At 40.1% G+C, this 21,282-nt stretch overlaps 1 protein-coding gene across 6 annotated transcripts in view; it reads right to left on the bottom strand.

Moving 5' to 3' along the window:
* Positions 1-3,470: 3,470 nt before the first annotated feature.
* Positions 3,471-21,282, bottom strand: part of LOC125453699 (F-BAR and double SH3 domains protein 2-like) — a 238,588-nt gene continuing 220,776 nt past the window's right edge. For 5 of the 6 annotated variants that reach the window (XM_048533585.2, XM_048533589.2, XM_048533586.2 and 2 more), the window contains 2 exons: positions 20,991-21,076; positions 3,471-8,193 (listed from right to left, as the gene is read on the bottom strand). In XM_048533585.2, coding sequence (XP_048389542.1) covers positions 8,110-8,193; positions 20,991-21,076 — 170 coding nt within the window. In that variant the 3' untranslated portion in view covers positions 3,471-8,109. The remainder of the gene's footprint in view (positions 8,194-20,990; positions 21,077-21,282) is intronic. The other variant, XM_048533590.2, reaches the window with a different exon arrangement.

The following is a 21,282-nucleotide window of genomic DNA, read 5'->3' as shown; positions in this document are numbered from 1 at the left end:
CATGGTTAGTCTAATTACAGACTGAGGAAGAGGCCAATAATGAGTCCATAAGAAGCCGTCAGGGGAATCCTTTATAATCAATGGGGCAGCTACAAACACAGCATTCAATGAGGCTGGTCAGTCTGGCGTAGGGGCTGCTGTTGAAAATGGACACAGCTCTGGAGTGAATACAAGGCACTAGAACCTAGCATTGAAAAGCTGCTGCAATGATGCTTTGTGCACAGGGACCGATTCCCAGCTCATGTATTAGACCGGGCTACATCTTAGGCTGCTCTCTTAGTGTTCACTCACTTATCACCTACTTGCATGCTCACACTATCTTTTGTGGGTCAACCCGTCAATCATTCAGAAGGGTGCAAACTTGGCTCGAATGGGCATCGGGGTATCAATGCCAAAAGTGTGGGTGAAAACAGAGGTGTGTGCAGGTGGGGACAAGACCAGCATTAGGCAGAGGAAAGGTGTGTGGAATAGCATCAGAGGGCATGATAGGTTATGGAATAGGCTTAGTGACTGGGATCACCAACAAAAGGAGCAGGGTAGTCATCATTAAGGTGTAATACTGGTGTGAAGGTACATGGACAACATTGGAGGCTTTCAATGTGATAACTGTTTACATGGGGTGTGAGGAATGGGTTGAAATGGTTTCAAATTAAATGTAACTCAGGTTTGCAAATGGTTGCTTCATGTCTTTATTGCAATAATATCCCAGCGTCCAGTAGATGTGGATCCCACACTTTTGCCTATCAAAGTGATTCTGGCTCCACCCACTCTGGGTATCATGCCTGTTGGGGCAGTGTGAGGTAAAAGGAGACATAAAGGTTTGCTGGCAGGACGGAGGGTTTGGTGGGGAAACCTGGTGACCAGGCTAGGCCTGGTGCTGATGGTGTTAACCAGGAGCTGTGCCCCCTGCCATTACTTTCTGATCTCTCAATACCAAGTGCCACTAGAAAAAGGCAGGCACAATAACCAGGGTGTGTAGATTCAGGCAGAAGTGCAGCATCCACATCTGCTGAATGCTGGGACATTACTGGAACAAATATATGAACAGCTATTTGCAAACCCCAGTTAGGTTTAATTTGAAATCATTTCATTGCTCATTTACTATGCATGCTGGTTGAAGGTGCTAAGGGAGCAGATGTTGCTTAAAGGCAATTTGCACCACACCATTGCTACTTACAAATTGAACTTTGGCATTTTGGGATGGTGAAGTTAGTAGCATTGTTTTAAAAAGAGGCCAAAGACAAACCATTATTTGTGCAACTTCCAAGGATGGGAGACAGGCACAACTTCTTCATCCTCTGTTACATCAGCTTAGCAATGGTCTGTTCTGAATGAAATGTAAAGATGAATGATTGGTGTGAGTCTGGGGTGTAAAGGGGGCTGGAATACAGCAGATACTGTTTTTTGCAATTATGTGCTGGTCACTCAGCCAGCATGGCACATTCACTAATTTGCTACACAGACTGGGATTGAAATTGAATGAACATTGGAGGCATATCCCTCATTATTAGGGTGCAGCATTTCTCACTCCCTGGAGCAGTGCGTGCAGCTTGATATGCAGGGTGTACCACCTCGACTCTTCTGAGAGTTTCAATCCTTTTATTACCATGTTCCTGGCATAGGTCATCTCCAGTGAGAATCCACCTACTGGTGGGATGTTACTTCCCTGAGGCTGCCTTCCTAAAGGAGATGAAAGCAAATACAGGTGGATCAGGACCAACGAAAAACCAGGGTCATCAGGAACAGCTGCCCCTCACAGAGAATGTTGGGCACCCAAGCTCAGTGACCCATTGCTGATGCATGGACCCCGGAATGCTTGGGTTCAGCAGGAAGCCAAGGGCTTTTTGATCCCAACTCCACTTTCTGGGGGTGAACAAGGCACAGAGTCAATGCAGGCTCTGTATATCCACAGACAGTGTTATAGAATTATACTGGATGCTGGAGTGTGACGTGAGGACTGCAAGAGTGGGAAGCCATCCCCTCATCTTCCAAGTAGCGATGGGTAACCCGGTCAGAGATATCATTGGTACACCCATAAGTACATCAGGACCGTGACCGATGCTATCACTGCAAGATCACACCAGTTCATTTTGCTTCCTGATGATGAGGTCAGTACTAGGCAGTAGGATCTCAGAACATAACTGGACTTTTCCCTGGGGCAGGGTACTATCAGATGCACATATGTGGCACTGACAGGGCTGTATAACACCACCTTGGAATTCACCAACAGGAAAGAATTTCATTAATGTCCAAGTGATTCTGCCCACGTATCAACCAGGGCTGCGGTAGAGCAGACAATGTGACTGTTAAACATGTAGTTCCATTGCTTGAACCAGGGCCCTCCAGCTTTGTCTGGACAGAGGTGTGCTACATCACTCTACTGTTCTGTGCATAATTGGAGCGGGCAACTAGGTGATGAGATAGATTGAGGAACTAAGGGAATCGGGGCAATCTTCATAAGAGGAGGGCGAAGACACTGGAGAGGAGGAGGTTGTCCTTGCCCATGATCAAGTTCAGCTGCTACAAACCAGATAGGACCTCATTGATATGCTGTTCCAGTAGATAATAGCAGGGTGCAGGAGTCAATTATGGACAGTGAAATATGCCAGTATTTGGTTTGCATTGTGGGAGCAAACTTCAGCTTCGATTGATCTTGATGGTGTCTGTAAATAAAAACTCGTATTTAGATTTGTCCCAATTCTTGTCTGTATGTGATGTCTGCTGGTCAATGGACAGTTGCAGGCCTACTGAGGACAGAGAAATAGTGACTTAGAGAGGATTTACAAATGGAATGCAACTACAGCCAGGTTAAGTGTGCATCTGGTGGTTAAACAGTGTCCAGGGTGAGAGAATAGGGCTGCATGTCCAAGGGTGGTAGCCATAACGCCCATGTTTAGTGAGCAGTGTGGCTGCTGTGCCACTAAACTGCCAGTGAGTGCCAATGCTGGATTTCCAATGCTTGTACAGGCACCTGTCAAAGATGGTCTTTGGGTGGGTATGTGCGAAGTGACTAATTGATGTGGGAACAGCTCATGGTAAGATGGAACTGATATTGATGTGGGAGATTTCACAGGGGTGGGCAGATAGTTAGTGAGGCAAACCTGGAAAGATATGATGAGGAAACTTGTTAGGCCTCGTGGTGAAGAAACCCTCCAAAACTATCTATGAATCTTACACTTGGTTCTCCTTTCTCTAGAGTGATTCCCTGTCATACTCATACAATCTCTAACTTCTGCTGTCAGTGAAAGGTCACTATTTGAACAATGATATCTCATCGGGCATAGACATATAGTGTATTTCTAGCAGTCGTATTATTTCAGATTTTCAATGAGTTTTATTTGCATTATCAAACACTGTCAAACTTGCTGCGATATTATACACATTGTGAATTAGATTGAAATATGAATATTTTAGAAAAATGCAAAAAGACATAAAGCTTGCATAAAGTTTCAAATTTTTATTTAACATTTGTACATAATAAATACAAATTTTAACAGCCAATACACTGCAGAAAGCATTTTGCACATTTGCTTTCTCTGCTTGAAGTACTGACACTGTACAATGTATAATATGGAGAATAAGCCTAATGTATAGACAACTAAAATGGAACATAGTTTGAAACCATTTGATTCTTAATTTAGGGCAAAAATGCAACTTCAGAATACATGAGAAAAAAATGGGCAAACTTTAAAATAATCAATAGGCAACTGAAGTAAGGGGGAAATCAATGAAGTTTGGGTAAGTTGGCAACAGCAATATTGTCAGGTTATAAAAATATGGTCTGTAAACATCATAAAAGTAAACAAAAGAACTTTAGAATACAAAAAAATTTAAAACAGGGTGTTAAAATATAAGAGTGCAGTTCTAGAGAAATAATAACCTTTGTTTGTTGTAAAACTTTACATTTTGATGTTCCTGGTTTGATTTCCTCCCCATTACAATAACTATTTGTGCTTTCTTCTCAGAAATTCCATTAAAAAGTGTTATGTTTCTTAAAAGTTACAGTTTTTTGGCTTGGTGATTAAACTCAGCCACTGACTATTACTATGCATGTTTGGACTGTAGGTCTTCACCAGGATTTGAATCTACAGATCAAGAGGTATGCAGCAGGTAGTGTCACCATCACACTACCAAGGTGATGCAAGTCAGGATCGGTTGTTGGCAGTATATGTATATCCAGTGTGTTCTGGATCTACAGAACACAACTAAAACATATGGCACCTAGTTCAAAGGTTCCCAACAACAGTAGCTTCAAATAAGCCAAATGTGTACACAGTCACATATTTCACAACTGTTCTAGTTTTAAGGTTAACCTCTGAGCCAAACATTTAAAACAGACAGTTAATGCATTTATGGGTAGATAAGCTATAAGAAATTTTCTGTGAGGGAGTACACTAGTTAATGAGGGCTTACAGAATTACTTAAAGAATGTGCACAGTTATTGTTCACACTAACCATTACTTGATCAATGACTTGCTATGACTTTACTCAATCTACACTGAAAGGATTGAGAAGTCAGATTCATGTCTTTGAAGTGCTAATTTCTAAACTATTATACAGCTTCCAGAAACTGTGCGATAGCAGCTTTAAAAATAATTACCAAAGACTTATATAATCATACATCCAGCAAGGGTCAAATCACACAGGTATAGTTGAGTTATTAACTCATTTAAAAAGCTGCATCACACTCTCTCCCCAAAATATCTGTTTAATCAGGGATCACTGAAACGACATACTTACAAAATTGGGAGGCTCCAACATTATTTGCAACTTTAAAAAACCGGTGTTTCATAACTATGTATAATCAATTTAAATATTGGACAATTAATATTTGGAGTACTGTTATTTATTCTCATTTACAGTCCTTCTCAGTGAAGTGGACTGAACAAAGATCAGATTTCTCTAATCGTACTTATGTCCTCCCCTTCTCGACAAAAAGGAGATTTATTCCATGTCATAATGAGACAAAAGCGCAATATTTGACTGGCGGATGAGTAATGGGTAACTGATGCAAGGCAGAGTATAGTGGTAGTGATCAATTCGAAGGTCACCACAGGCAGAAATCAGAACATGCCCTAAATCAGTTACACAAATAGGTGAATTTTTGAGATGAGAGACTGTGTAAGGGCACAACTGAGTTTTATGTTTGCAATCACCAATCAATTTAAGATGATCAAATTGCTGCATATAAAATCTATGCTACCCTCAAAGCTTTCATACAAAGCTTCTTTATTTTTTTCTTAATTAATTATGATAAGCATTTAGAAATACGAACACCTACCTGATGCAAGCATACAAACTGCACATACTATTTTCACGGACTCACTTTAAGCAGAAATTCTGATTCAGTCATAATTCTCAACTCAACCTAGGTAGTCAGTAAGACTGAATTTAAGAGCAGTAATTAATACTTGCCCCGTTTTGAAATTTCACAATTTTGTTCTAATGCTTTCTTGTTTTCCTGTTTTGATACTCTTTGTCAGGAGGAAAGACACAACCCATCAGTAACAAACTTCTCCAGGCCTACCACTATTAATTTGCATTGGTTAGCAGGAAGCATAACATAGCAAATACTTCTGAAATAATTCTATTATTATCACCACTGAAATAAATTGTGAATTCATCAGTGGGATCTTACCCAGAATCAGATGTGTTTTGAGGTGGTGAAAAACGGGTATGGAGTCTAGTCTTTTAAATGGGAGCCCCCTGCTTACAACTACAGGTCTGGCCTTTAGCATTCGATATTTCAATCACGTACGCAATGACTAAAAGTAACAAGAAATCTGTACATGTTGTATTTCTAAGCAAACGGTGATAGGATTGATTGTATTTCAGCTTAATGTACAATGCTTTATAATTGTTTACTTCCATGTATGCATATAAATGTGCTATAGAAATTAATCTGAATAAAAGGAAAACAAGTGGAATGGCTGCTAAATCTAAGCTAGGAGTTTAATCAATAATTAAAAGGGTAATTAAATTGAATTCCCACAAGTTTATTGTTAAGATGATATAAAACAAGCTGGAATATGGGGAAATAACACAAATTCTAGATTTGAAGAAAGAGATTTGAATATGATGATGGATCATACGTAAATTTCTTTCTAATGTCTACATAACTGTTGTAAGGTTAATGCAGAGCTAGGTGGAATTGCAGAATCTGAACATTTTGGTTTTGCTTTTGCCTTAATGGAACAAATTAGTTGTGAAAAGATGCATGACTCCCAATGGAGATAATTTGAGGTTGTCTAGAATTTCTTACTAAGGTGCAGTACTAAATATTACAACTTAATTTAAAGACACAATTTCTAACCTCGATTTCAACTCTGGCAGTACGGATTTGAAAACGTTCACCAGCAAATCAAACTCTTATCGTTAAAGGCAAAGGATTTGGAGAGAAAAGATCATTTCAGCAGTGACAGTTAACAGACTTGAAGTCTTTTTTTCTCATAAATAGAACCATTCAAGAATCGACAGTGAAAAATTAGTTTTTGAACTACGTCACCTCTGCTACTTTGTTACCCGAATTCAACATTTTATGAAAATACTTGGCAGTTATTCGTTTAGTTTGCAGCAATTGAAATACTATCCTTAGCTTCTAATACTATTTTCCAGTTTCCTAAACTTTAGTACATTCAACACAGTAAATCTGAAACCCACTTACTGTGAAATAAAAGTTGAAGTGTGCATATTATTGAGAAATTTGAAGCGTGCTCTAGCAAAAGGCAAGATAAACAGATATTCTCATTACATCAAAGGAAATATGCTTCCTATGTTTTTAAACTGATATACATCAAACCTGCCAATCCTATTTAAACATGGCAATTAAATATTCAATTTATTCACCCAAGAAACAAAGTCAAATGGCTTATCACAGTCATGAAATTGCATTACTCAGCAATCAATAATGCTTCCCAGCGTAATACTGTCATCACTTATTTAGGCAAGTATAATGTCATTTTTTTGGATGAAAAAATAATCAGCCTGGCAAGAATTAACCAACATACTGTATCTAATTTAAAAGATAGTGATTTTAAAGGGTTGATTTTAAACTAAGAAGGAGGACAACATACCCTCCAAATAACTTCTTAGTAGAAAAGCATTCATTGCTCAACACCTTCACTGAAAATATGTTTATATAGTTTTCCACTTTAACATATCCATAATGTATTTTCTTTCTTGACTAGAAATATTGCATAAATATTAGTCATACACAAACATGGAAAACTAAGACTCTTTGAGTTAAGATAGAGGCATTTATTTTTAATCATTCCCTTACTTGTCTGATTCTTTCTTTGCACTGGAGCTACTGAGAGGAACCAGCCCCTCTTAAAAAAGAACTTCACTGGTTACTCAAACTTTTCCCTCAATGTTTCTAGCCCATTCACATTACTGCACGTTACAGCTGAATACACGTATACAGACTGGATTAATACTAAAGGGAGATATGTTTTACAAGTAGTTCACCCTTATGGCTACAGTAATGTGCTAATGAACGTACAATATAAATTGTATGAAGAACACAAACTGTGCCTTTTTAAAAAAAAAATCTATCTACATTCTTCAGCATCAAACAATGATGAATAATTGGTATCTGGCATGACAGGCACTGGTGCAGAAATCTACAGCTATGTATTGGAACTGTACCAGTGAATCATATATTTCTTATCCGAAACTGTGCCCTGCACAGCACAATGGGCATATAATTACAGAAGTACCAGACTCTGCTGCGCTGGGGACAGATGAAGCAGTATGTCAAATGACTTTAAAACAGAGGATTAAACCAAGACTGGGCCAACCAAACGTTAGACTGGTCAAGCAGTATTCCTCTCACTGAACTAAAAAATGGCAAAAACAAAAAAATGGCCAGTTTAAATCACCAGAAAAATAAAGTGGTGTTTATAAAGGCACATGATATTTGTAAATCAAAGGAGGAATGCCAATTTTCCTCAGGACCCACAATTCGTAACTGCCCTTTTCTTCCATTGCCATCCACCGCTCCTTAACTGTAGATTCCATTGCTCTGGTGGTGGTGAACTTAAAGGAATCTGAAACTGAAAATGCTGAATAATTCAGTCTCAAGTCTAATTGCACAATGGTGATTTGCTGCTACACCAAAGTTATTTCTACTTCCTCTGTTTTTTCTGTTTTTCTGCGATGGTGCTGGGTAGGTGGAGGTGGAGCAGCCCGTACCTGCAAAAAGAGAAATCTCTTGAGCCTATCATGAAGTTAATTATATGCTTTACTATTAAGACAAATTATCTGTATGACAAAGTCTCTGCTCATGTGTGATGTGGTTGCCAGGTGTCCCTATGACTAATTTGGTAATAGAACCAGGTTTAATCAAATTGCAGAACTTTGTTCATAGTATTATAACGATATATATAAATATTGCTCTGGGGCAGACCTAAAATAAATTTCATGGGTGACAGCTACTAAGACAGTTATCAGCCATCCAATAATTACAGTACCATATTAAAAGAAAACTAGAACTGTATCCATTCTACCTTCCAGTCACTCCAAAACCTTCTGCCTCATCTGTGCTCACATATTGTTCTGTCAAATATAATTAACACCCACTCCAGATTTATCAACTCTTCTTCACATACATTTGATAGTTCTGTACAGCTAAAGCCAATGTGAACAGGGAATTGCAGCATACCAGATCACACAAGTCTTTCTAATTTCTGTTTTAACAATACTATTCAAACATGTCATGACAAACATCTGACACAGGTGGGCCCTGAGCCTGAGTAGGGACACTGCACCTCAAAAGACCTCAGATTTCTGTTGAATGGTGAGCACGACATGGTAAATCTGGAGCTGTTCTGATTAAAGTGTGCCAAAACTCTGCCATTGAGTTATTCTTAAACTATCCATTAATGCAATGGCTAAACATACCATGTGATACGTTATTCAAAAATTAAACATCAGATCTGATCCTGTTCTGTACAGTACATTGTAAAGTTAGGAGCTAAACTCAGTTCCCTAAATGAATGGTCTGACCTAACTAGTAAATACCCAAAGGCTTTTTCTTGTATTTTAAACAGTAAAGATGTTATTGCTACCCTGTTAACAAATTACATCAATTTCTCGAGTCATGTAAGTCAAGAAAGGCTTGGCAATAAGTCCTTACTCATTCATGGCCCAGACAGCATTCTCCTCTTTCGTAAATCCCATCAATTACTCTGTGGATTAGCATTATCAAAGTTGTGCAGTGGACAAGTAGTTTATGATTGTTACTTCTTCACCATTGATTTAATCATTCTAATTCCTTGCATTACTTCATGAGACTGTGGTATCTAGGATAACTTTTAGGATGTTCAAATTCACTTTTTAAAATTAATGAAATATTGATTACCAAATGGAGAGCTCTGGTCTGATACAATTTGGTCTGGTATCACACATGTTGTCATCTTTTTTGAATGCTCTAAAGACTACTTCAGCAACTAAGTACTGTTGAAAAAGTCACATTTTATGCAATTTTTGTTTTTGAGCTCATCAGGATAGTTGGCAAAAATTAGCAATGTAACGGGTTAACAATATTAATACTATATGAAAGGAGATTGTTAATTGGTTGGCATTCATGATGAATGTAACTGCCAAGCTTTGTTTAAATTTTAAACCACGCAGATTGACTCTGATTAGTCAAGGGCGCTGCCCCGAGAAGTGAACCAGAGAATGCATATCACTTATTTTATTGAGTTGAAACTGTGTGTAAAAAACCAGACAAAACCAGTCTGGCCAATTATGATGTATTTCGATAAATTTGGACATGGAGGACATTGGATTTATTTCTCTTGCTACAGCTTTGCTGAATCAAATTGTACCGTATGGTTTTAGGGACTGGGATCATTCCTGATCATGATACTGTTGGCGTTAGGGCCAGAAAAAAAAAATTTCCATCCCAGTCACCTCTTCAAGTTGGTATCAGAATTTGCTCATTAGTCAGTGTGGTACTTTTCAAGGCATTGTGAGTCATAGAGTTTCAGTGACTTCCATTAATGTGATAAGATTTCCCAGTCCTGTAAATTAACTCCAGAAAATCTTGCTGGGAATGAATTCTTGTCTGTTGATAGTTGACTTCTCCGACTTCCTCAGTGAAATTGAGGTCAATACATAGTGTTCTGGTTATCAGAGAACATTCTTGGTCATGTAAAGACATACAATGTTTCCAGTGTTTATTTGTCTTTCAGTGGGGTTGAGAGTTGCTCTTTATCATTCATTTCACTTCTAATCAGATTCCATCATGGCTATACGTTTGAATTTCTGCTGGTTGTAACCAATGTCTTGCTAATCACGATTTCTTGTCTGACAAGTTGGTTAAACTTACTTCTGTCTCAGTTGAAATCAGTTACACGTTCATAGACGCAGATGTCTGCAATCCAGGCAATGTATTTGGCTCTTTGATTTCCCTAGGGCACATCTTTCACTGTAGATTGCTGCACATCATGGACAGATCAGGCAATATCTTTAGGCCTTTGACAGATTGGATTTTTACTTTGGCATATCTATTGAAAGTGATCACTTTACTTGCATTGGATGAATTCTGCTTTATAAGCAGAAACTAATTCTGCATGTGAGGCTTTTAATGCACCACAATACAGGCAGGGTTTTCTTCCCTTCCACATTGTGTGTTTTGGCTATTGCAATGACATTAGAAGTTGTCCGTATTGTGGCTTTTGTTTACCTTTGAGGACTGATCTATTTCACTTTCAAACATCTGATTGTCTCACCAGCTGCGGTTTTTTTTAAACCTTTCAATGTAATAATTATAATAGAAAGTCATCACTATTCCAACAATATGATCTGATTAATTCTACTTTTGAATCTCTCTTGATGTATTACTTTGCATAAATCATTGATAATATCTTCTACTGATTTAGATGACACAGAATTCTTGTATCTGGCCCTTTCTAAAATCTAAATTGCTCTGAAGTTAAGGTGACTACTGAAGACTTTTAAATGTTCCTTAAGTTTGTCGGATTCATTTTTAGTACGTAAATGTAAGTTTGCATCACCTGCTATAATCTTCACCAGAAAAAATAAGTATGCTGTACATAGGTTATCCAAATCTTAAAGCATATAAATACAGTAGTTACAAGAGCAGGTCAGAGGCTCAAAATACTGCAGCATGTAACTCACCTTCTGACTCCCAAAAGCCTGGCCACCATCTACAAGGTACACGTCAGAGATGGAATATTCCACACTGCCTGGGTGATGGCAACTCCAATAATACTCAAAAAACTAGATGCTATCCAGAACAAACCAGCCTGCTTGACTGGCACTACAACAACAAACATTTGGTCCTTCCACTACTGATGCACAGCACCACCAGTGTGTAGCATCTACAGAATGCACTTCAAAAATTCACCAAGACTCCTTAGACTGTACCATTAAAATACAACCACTACCATCCAGGACAATGGCAGCAGATATAGGGAACACCACCACCTGTAAATTCTCCTCCAAACTATATTGTTAATACATAACAGAAAGAGTTGTCGACCCAACACTGATCTCTACAGAATTTCACTAGTCACAGACTGTGATCCTGAAAAAAGACCAGTTTATCCCTACCCTCTGCCTTCTGCCAGTCAGCCAATCCTCTACCCATGCCAGTACCTTGCCCTTAACACAATAAGCTGTTATTTTATTGAGAATCCTTCTGCGTGGCACCTTGTCAAAGGCCTTCTGGAAATCCAAACAGATCATGTCCATCGGATCTCCTTTATCTAAATTGCATATAACCTCCTCACAGTATCTTAACAGATCTGTCAGGATTGAACACCCACCCTGATGGAACCATGCCGACTCAGCAGTTTTCCACCATGCACTTACAAGTACTCCGCAATCTCATCCTTAGAAACGGGCTCTAAATTTTTTTTACCAACAACAAAGGCCTCCCTTCTTATACAAGTGTGTAACACTAGCCATTTTAGAGTCCTCTTGGGACCCTCCCTGAATCCAAAGATTCCCAAAAGATTACTACCAATGCCCCTATGATCTCAGCTATGTCCTTCAGAACCTTTGGGTGTAATCTTTATAGGCAGTGTGATTTATCCCCCTTCTGACCTTTTGGATTCCCCAGCACCTTCTCCATAGTGATGATCACTGCACTGCCCTCCACCTTCTGTCTCCCTTGAAGTTCTGGTATGCTGGCGACTTCTATTGTGAAACTGGTGCAAAGCACCTATTCATTTTCTCCGCCATTTCTTTGCTCCCCATTACTAATTCTCCAGACTCATTTTTCAGTGGTCCAATTTCCACTCTTGTCTCTCTTCTCTTTTAGATATCTAAAAATAAGCCTCTTGCAATCTTTTTTTATCACCAGCTAACTGGTCTCAAATGTCACCATCATCCCCCGTACAGTTTTTTTTAAGTCATCCCCTGTTGGTTTTTTTTTCAAGATTTCCCAATCCTCCGACTTCTCACTAATTTTCATCACATTGTAAGCGTTTTCTTTTGCTTTTCTCCCATTCCTGACTTCCTTCATCAGTCATGGTTGCCTCCTCCTCCCCTTAGCATGTTTATTCTTCCTTGGGATGAATTTCTGCTGTGCGTATCGAATTACCCCTAGAAACTCCTGCCGTTGCTGCTCCACCATCTTCACTGCTAGGTTCCCCTACTGATCAACTGTGGCCAGCTCATCCCTCATGTCTTTGTAGTTACCATTACTCAATTAGTTCTGATTCCATCTTCTCCTTCTCAAACTGCAGGGTGAATTCTAATATATCGTGGTCACTGACCTTTCAGGATTTCTTCACCTTAAGCTCCCTAATCAAGTCAGTCTCATTACACACTACTGAATCCAGAACTGCCTGTTCTGCAGTGGGGTCTCCCACAAGCTGCTCCAAACAAAAACATCTTGCAGACATTCCACACATTCCTTTACTTGAGACCTGCTACCACCTGAACTTCCCAGTCTACCCACATCTTGAAATCCCCCATGATTATCCAACATTGGCAGTTCCTACTATTGCTGGATGATTATTGTAAATTGCCTTTCTTGCATGTGTTATCTATCTCCTGATTTATTTTCTTTTTACATCTTGACTACTGTTAGGCTGCTACACAATTCCCATCAAAGTCATTTTTCCTTGCAGTTACTCCACTCTACCCAAACAGATTCTACATTTCCTAACTCAATATCATTTCTTGTTATTGATTAAATTTCATTTCTTACTGACAAGGCAGCCCTGGCTCCTTGGCTCATTTGCCCAAGAGGGCAATGGGGAGGTGATGGCCTAGTGATATATTATCACTGGACTGTTAATCCAGAGACCCAGACAATGTTCTGGGGACCAGCGTTCAAATCCTAGCGGGGCCGGTGGTAGAATTTGAATTCAATAAGAACATAGCTGGATTTAACAATCTAATGATGACCTTGAATCCATTGTTGATTGTCAGGAAAAACTCATCTGGTTCACTAATGACCTTTAGGGAAGGAAACTGCCATCTTTACCTGGTCTGGCCTACATATGACTCTGTACCCACAGCAAAGTGGTTGACTCTGAACTGCCATCTACTGAACTGAATTGCCCAGTCAGCAATGAAAGAATAAAGAAAAAAAAATACCCTTAGATATTTAGTTCCCAGCCCTGACCCACTTGCAGCTGCCAATTTCAATCTATGCTACAAGCTCATTTACCTTGTTTTGTACACTGTGCATTTAAGCACAAAACCCTCAGTTGTGTTAACTTCCTCACTTCTGGAAGTCAGCAAGTCCAGCATTTATTTATATTGGGATATTATCTGTCACAATCCTGTGACATACATCATGGTGGGTATGTATGCCTTTTTCATCCTTGTTATTTGAAGGGACACAATCTAGCAGGATGATAAACTGAATTAGAGTTTCTTTTTAAACTGGTCAAGTTTTTTTACTCCTTAAGTACAGCTAGTTGGAGGGAGAAGTGATTTAAGCGTTTGATTTGCTAACTCAAATTTCCGCTGTTTGCCGATTATAAAGAATACAAATGCACAGTTAAGGGATTAAGCACAAGACCAATGTTAATTTAATTAAAATTAAATGATTCTTAGCCAATCTGTTGTCTTTGATGGTTCACTTGATTTTTTTTGCTGGTGTCCTCCTGTTACTTAAAATTAAGAACATAGAACAGTACAGCACAGGAACCGGCCCTTTGGCCCACAACGTTGTGTGGAACATGACACCAAATTAGACTAATCCCTTCTGCCTGACTATTGTCCATGATGCTTATTTTTATATTTTTGATTATCTAGCCTTTTCATTTCCTGTGAAAGGGCAGAATTGAAGCCTGGTTCACATAGAGCATCCTGGTTGATTTTTGTCAGGCGATTTGGTGCATGAAAAGTAAGTGGTGTGTTAAAGTTGTGAACAGTTCTAGTATATCTAAGGAGAGGGTATGGTGTAGTTGTAATGCCACTGGACTAGTGTAATAGAACATGGTTTCAATCCCACCATTAGACTCCTAGAAACTTAAATATTCCACATCCATTGGTTCTTTTTTGTCTATGCCGGAAGCAAAATCTTAAAAATAATTCCAATAATGTGGAGTCTAGTTTTGTCAAACATGATTTCCTTTTCATAAATCTATATTGGCTCTACACAACTTTGCCATTCTTTTCCAAATATTTAGTTGTCACATCCTTTATAAGAGATTGTAACCTTTTCTGTAAAACATGTGTCAATGTTTGCCAATTTCATTTTTGCTACATGGTTGGAAACGTTAAACACTGGTCTGTCTGAAATTTCCATTTACAGATCCTGGCACCAAACTAATATTGAGGCTAGTTATTTCCAATTCTTGCATATTTTTCCACTTGACTGGGATCATCAGTCACTTTAACGTGGCAACTTCTCTTCCATTGTCTTTTTGGAGGATAACTTTACCTTCAGATGCCACCCTTTCTTGGAAGCCAGTGTCACTCATTACATTACATTCACTGATTACAAATGTGTTCTGAGAAGCGTCACCGGACCCAAAACATTAACTCTGTTTTTGCCTACACATATGCTGCCAGACCTGCTGAGCTTTTCCAGCAAATTTGTTTATGTTCCCAATTTCCAGCATCCACAGTTCTTTCGGTGATTTTTTTTCACTGATTACATGCTGAATATAAATTGTTTAATTGCTTTTAAGCACTTTGTAAATGCCAAAGACAGATGTCTAAATGTTAAATCCAGCAACTTTCAGCAAGATGCTAAAAAGTGGATAAAATGTAATCGTTCTGCAACAACATTCACCCAGAGGGGTCAAGCGGATGACCCATCTCTGCCTTCACTGGAGATCCCCAATATCACAGACACCAGTGTTCAGCCAATTCAACTCACTCCATGTGCTATCAAGAAACAGCTTCAGGCATTGGATACGGCAAACATGTAGGCCCTCAAAACATTTAAACAAAAGTGCTGGAGACAGGTTTCCCAGAGCCTGCTGCGCTCCGAGCCAACTCATTCCAGTATAGCTACATTTACCCAAATGTACAAAACTGCACAAATCTGCCCTCTCCACAAAGACAGGACAAATCTAACCTGGCCAGTTACTGCTCCTTCAGCCTGCTCCCGATCAGTAAAGTGATGGAAGGTGTCATTAACACCACTATCAATTAATACATGCTTAACAACAGCCTTCTCACTAATACTCAGTTTGAATTTTGCCAGAATGACTCAACTCCTGGCTTCATTTTAACGTTAGTTCAAATATGGACAATGATCTGAATTCCAGGAATGACTGCTCTTGACAGCAATGCTGTGTTCGACGAGTGGGGCTTTGTAGGCCCAGAGCAAATTTGGTTCTGTGGAAAAATACTCTCCACTGGTTGAAGTCATATCTGGTACAAAGAAAGATGGTTATGGTCGTCAGATGTCAGCAATTTCAGCTCAGAACACCTCTGTCGGAGTTTTTCAAGATCGCATCCTAGGACCAATAATCTTCAGCTCTGTCATTGCTCCAACTGAAGGTGAGAAGCAAAGACATTTCCTGATTATACAAGTTTCAGCAATTCGTGACTCCCCAGATAATGAAGCAATTAATGGCCATATTCTGTAGGCCCATATCCACATTTGGGCTGACAAGTGTAAGTAATATTTGTGCCATTTAAGTGCCAGGCAATCTCCATCTCCAACAAGAGAGAATCTAACCATCATCCCTTGACATTCAATGTGTTATCATCACTAAATTTCCCACTATCAGCATCCTGAGGATTACCATTCAACAAAAACTGAACTGGACTAGCCAAATAAGTACAATGGTTACAAGAGCTAGTCAGAGACTCCCCAAATCCTGTCGAATACCTTCAAGGCCCCAGTCAGAAGTGTAATAGAATACTCCCTAGTTATCTGCATGAATGCAACTCCAAAAATATTCAAGAACTTGACGTTGTCCAGGACAAAGCAGCCCGCTCGATTGGCACCGCATGCACAAAAACATGTATTAATGATCTAGATGAAGGAACTGAGGGCATTCTGGCTAAGTTTGCGGACCATGCAGAGATAGGTAGAGGGACAAGTAGTGTTGAGGAGGCGGGTAGGCTGCAGAAAGATTTGGACAGGTTAGGAGAGTGGGCAAAGAAGTGGCAGGTGGAGTATGATGTGGGAAAGTGTGAAGTCAAGCACTCTGGTAAAAAGAATAGAAGCGTGGACTATTTTCTAAATGGGAAGAAAATTCAGAAGTCTGAATTGTAAAGAGTCTTGCCAGTTCTCTCAAGGTAAACTTGCAGGTTGAGTCAGTAGTCAGGAAGGCAAATGCAAAGTTGGCATTTAATCTGAGAGGACTTTAATAGAAGTACACCCCTGCTTTTATGAGGCTCTAAAAGGCTCTGGTCAGGCCACATTTGGAGTATTGCGCGCAGCTTTGGGCTCCATATCTCAAGGAAGATGTACCGACCCTGGAGCGAGTTCAGAGAAGGTTCATGAGAATGGTCTCAGGAATGAAAAGCTTAACATATGAGGAACGTTTGAGGATTCTGGGTTTATACTCGATGGAGTTTAGAAGGATGAGGGGGTATGTAATTGAAACCTATAGAATATTGAATGGCCCGAACTAAGTGGATGTTATGAAGACGTTTCCATTGGCAGGAGAGACTAGGACCCAATGGGACAGCTTTGGAGTAAGGGGAAGACCTTTCAGAATGGAGAAAAGGAGAAACTTCTTCAGCCAGAGAGTCGTGAATCTATGGAATTCACTGCCAGAAGGCTGTGGAGATCAGGTCATGGAGTATATTTAAGATGGAGATAGATAGGTTCTTGATTGACAAGGAGACCAAGGGGTAGAGGGAGATGGCGGGCGAATGGGGTTGAGAAAACTTATCAGCCATGACTGAACGGTGGAGCAGGCTCAATGAGCTGAAATAGCCTAATTTCTGCTCCGATGTCTTATGGTCTTAAAGATTTATTCACTCAGCCACTAACACTCAGTAGCAACAGTGTATACTACCTAAATATTGCAGTGCAGAAATTGACCAATGATCCTGAGACAGCACCTTCCTAAACACTAGGGATTACCACCTAGAGGCACAAGGGTAGCAGATACATGGAAACATTAATATCTGTAAACTACCTTCCAAATCACAGAGTCATGACTTAGAAATATATTGCTGTTCTTAGAACTCCTTTCTAATGGTAAGTGGACTGTAGCAGTTCAAGAAGACAGCTTATCACTATCTTTGCAGGGACCACTGGAGATGTCCACATCCTTTTAGTGAATAAAACGGAATTCTGTATCTCATGAATCTCTTTCTCCATAGTCACAATATTGTGTCAGATTTGGTTCATTGTTGTGTTTAGATATTTTTGACAGAGAAATTTCTGAATTTTTGTGTTCTAAATTTGCTGGGCGTTACTGATTTTTTTAAAAACCTGGTTTTAAGCTTGTTTTTCAAGCGAGTTCTTTCCTTGTTTCTGAGCGTTGTTTAAACTCAAACTTTTTACCATTAAGACTTTGTTCTGCCCTCGAGATGCTTCAATTGTTTTGAAAGCTTTACTTATCTTCTGAAAGATCAAGAGGTAACATAGTGTGGGGCTGCAGGAATACAGCAGGCCAAGTAGCATCAGATGAGCAGGCAGGTTGGCGTCTTGGGTTGGGACCCTTCTTCAGAAATGGGGAGGGGGAAGGGAGCTCAGAAAAGAAGAGAGATAGGAGGGGCAGGAAGGTAGATGGGATGGTGATAAGTGAGTGCACGTAGGGAGTGGTGAGGATTGGTCAGTGAGGTGGGAGAGAAGATGAACAGGTTGTGTCAGGTCAAGGAGGCAGAGATGAGAGGGAGGGTTGGTCACGGGATGAGGCCAGCAGTAGGGAGATTTTGAAACTGGTAAAATCCATGTTTAGGCCATGGGACTGTAGGCTCCCAAGGTGGAATATGAAATGCTGCTCCTCCAGCTCGCAGGTGATGTCATTGTGATACTGGATGCAACCCAGGATGGACATGTCACCCAGGGAGTGGGAGGGGGAGCTAAAATGGTTCTCGACTAGATGGTGTTGTCGTTTGATGCAAACAGAGCGCAGGTGCTCTACAAAACGGTCTCTGAGCCTCTGCTCGGTCTCATTGGCGTAGAGGAGGCCATGTCGGGAGCAGCAGATGCAATTGACCAAGTTGACAGATGTGCAGGTGAATGCTTGTCTAATGTGGAAGGTTTGTTTGGTGCCTTGAATGTGGTGATGGGGGAGGGGAGGTGTAGAGGCAGGTTTAGCACTTCCTGCAGTTGCAGGTAAAGATGCCAGGGTAGTGGGGCCAGTGGGGACTGTGGAACAGATGGGGGAGTTGCAGAGATAGCAGTCCCTACAAAAGGCAGATAAAGGTGGAGAGGGAAATATCTCTTTGGTTGTCGGGTCGGATTGTAAGTGGCAGAAGTGGTGGAGAATGATATGGAGGTTGGGTGATGTGATATGTGTGAGGACAAGGGCGATGCTGTCCTTGTTTCTGTTGGGGGGGGGAGGGACTGTGGGGGCAGATGTGCAAGAAATGCAAGAGATGCAGTTGAGGGCATTTCTGACCACCGAAGGTGGTGGTGATGGTGGGGGTTGGGGATGGGTTGGTGGTGGTAAGTGTTATGGTCGTTGAAATAGGAGGACATCTGGGATGAGTGGGAGTGGAACACCCCATCTTGGGAGCGGATGCAGTGAAAGTGGAGGAGTTGGGAGTAGGGGATTGCATTCTTGCAGGAAGGTGTGTTACAGGAGGTGTAATCTAGCTAGCTGTGGGCGTCGGTGGGCTTGAAATAGCTGTCAGTTTTGAGGCGGTCACCAGACATGGAGACAGGAAGGAAAGGGAGGTATTGGAGATGGTCCAGGTGAATTTGAAGTTCGGGTGAAAGGTGCTAGGAAAGCTGATGAACTGTTCAAGCTCCTTGTGGGAGCATGAGGCAGCGCCAATAGTCATCAATGTAGTGGAGGAAGAGGTGGGGGATGGTTCCAGAGTAGCAGCAGAAGAGGGACGCTTCCACATATCCTTTGAAGAGGCAGGCATAGCTTGGGCCCATGCAGGTTCCTATGGCCACCCCCTTAATCCTTCTGAAAGATCTAACTTCTTTTTCTCTGTGCTCTTAGCAGTTACTCATAACAACTGTTATTCTAAATTGTCTTCCATTTGCTGACAGTATTCTAACCGGTCATCCTGATATCTTATTCTCTTGGTTCTGCCTTGTGGTTCTGTTAGGATTTAAAATTTTAAGCAGTAACCATTCAGTCTGAATTCTGTGCTGATTTCCAAATCTTCTGTTTTTCTTTTCATTAAGCCTGTTTGAGACTTATTTTAACCCAGTTCTGTATCTCTGGCTCACAGATTAAAATCTTGAATCATAAAGTAGAATTGTTTTATTTTCTGCAATTCTCTTTTCAGGTCAGTTATTGATTTCTCTTTTAAGTTGGTTCTGTGATTTTTGTTTTGTATTCTCTGTTGTTAACAAGTCTCTTTAGCTGGCTACACTATGCCGTCATGTTCTAGATGACATCTGAAAGGCAACATTTTCAGAGTCTACATATTCTCATCATGTTGTAAGGTTTGGACATTAGCTGAACCCCTTAATAAACAGATAATCTAGCTAATAAAGATGGTGAGGCTTCTGTATTTTAAATACAACTGTTAACTATTTACATGAAGTACTTGAGATATGTCTGTCTACAAAGGATTGGCAAGACATCCTTACCACGTAATCTCTGACATAATCACTATGGATGATATCACTTGGTTCTTGAGGAGATTTGTAGCTTAGGTTGTGGATGCGGTGGTTGGTTCGCTCGCCGAGCTGGTTTGTTAGTTTGCAGATGTTTCATTATCCTGCTGGGTAACACCATCAGTGCAGCCTCCGATGAAGCGCCATTGTGTTTTCCTGCCTGGTATTTAAATCTGGGGTCCATTGGAGTTGATTATCTCATTTCCAGTTTTCATTCGCAAAGGTGCAAATATAGGGTCTATATGTACACCACTGTGAACGAAATCCAGAAATGAGATAATCAACTCCAACAGACCCCAGAGTTTAAATGCCAGGCAGGAAAACACAATGGCGCTTCATCGGAGGCTGCACTGATGGTGTTACCCAGCAGGATAATGAAATATCTGCAAACTAACAAACCTGCTTGGCAGGTCAACCAACCACAGAGGTCACTTGCATTCTAATCCTTTCAAACTTCATTTTACACTCAGCAACAGCTTGTGTATTTTGCGTTTGTACTTCAGTTATCTTGAGTGTTTCCAGGGTAAGAAGAAGGAAAATAGATCAGTGGGGGTTTACATACTTGAGATAATACATGCTGGTATATATACATACAGTTAACAAATAAGGTAAGTGCAGGTTTGGTTCAATGCTCCACACTAAGCCAACTGACACTCTACCCAAGTGTACGCCTGAAGAATGGGCGCTGAACAAATGTGTACACTTACAGAACCGTACATCAGTATCAACCAACGTCTCTATAACTCATCTGTAGTTTGGAGCAGCATCACTCTATAGCTCCATAATGACATTAACTGCAACACGACAAAGTTGGAAAGCAATATGAAGAACATACCGGTCGGATTTTTCCAACTGATGTTTCTGATGTGTATCTCTGTGGCTGTGGATTGGTGGATGCTTCCAAAAGTAAGCTTTCGTGATCTAAAAATTGAATGCAATAAGTACACTCTGAAGTAATGTCATGAGCACAGATGTTTATGAAAGCTACAAGTGTTTTAACAGCTTTGAACTTCACTTATACCCATTGTAGTTCCAGATAGAACTCAAAATATTGTTCCAGATCTTTCAAACAGGATCAGAAAGGTCAATTCTGTTTCTAATAGTATAAAGAAATATACCAAAAACAC

The sequence above is a fragment of the Stegostoma tigrinum genome, chromosome 6 (assembly GCF_030684315.1).
Source record: "Stegostoma tigrinum isolate sSteTig4 chromosome 6, sSteTig4.hap1, whole genome shotgun sequence".
NCBI classification, from domain to species: Eukaryota; Metazoa; Chordata; class Chondrichthyes; order Orectolobiformes; family Stegostomatidae; genus Stegostoma; species Stegostoma tigrinum.
Note: the sequence above shows the minus strand (reverse complement) of the source record. Positions and strands in the feature narration are given on the sequence as shown.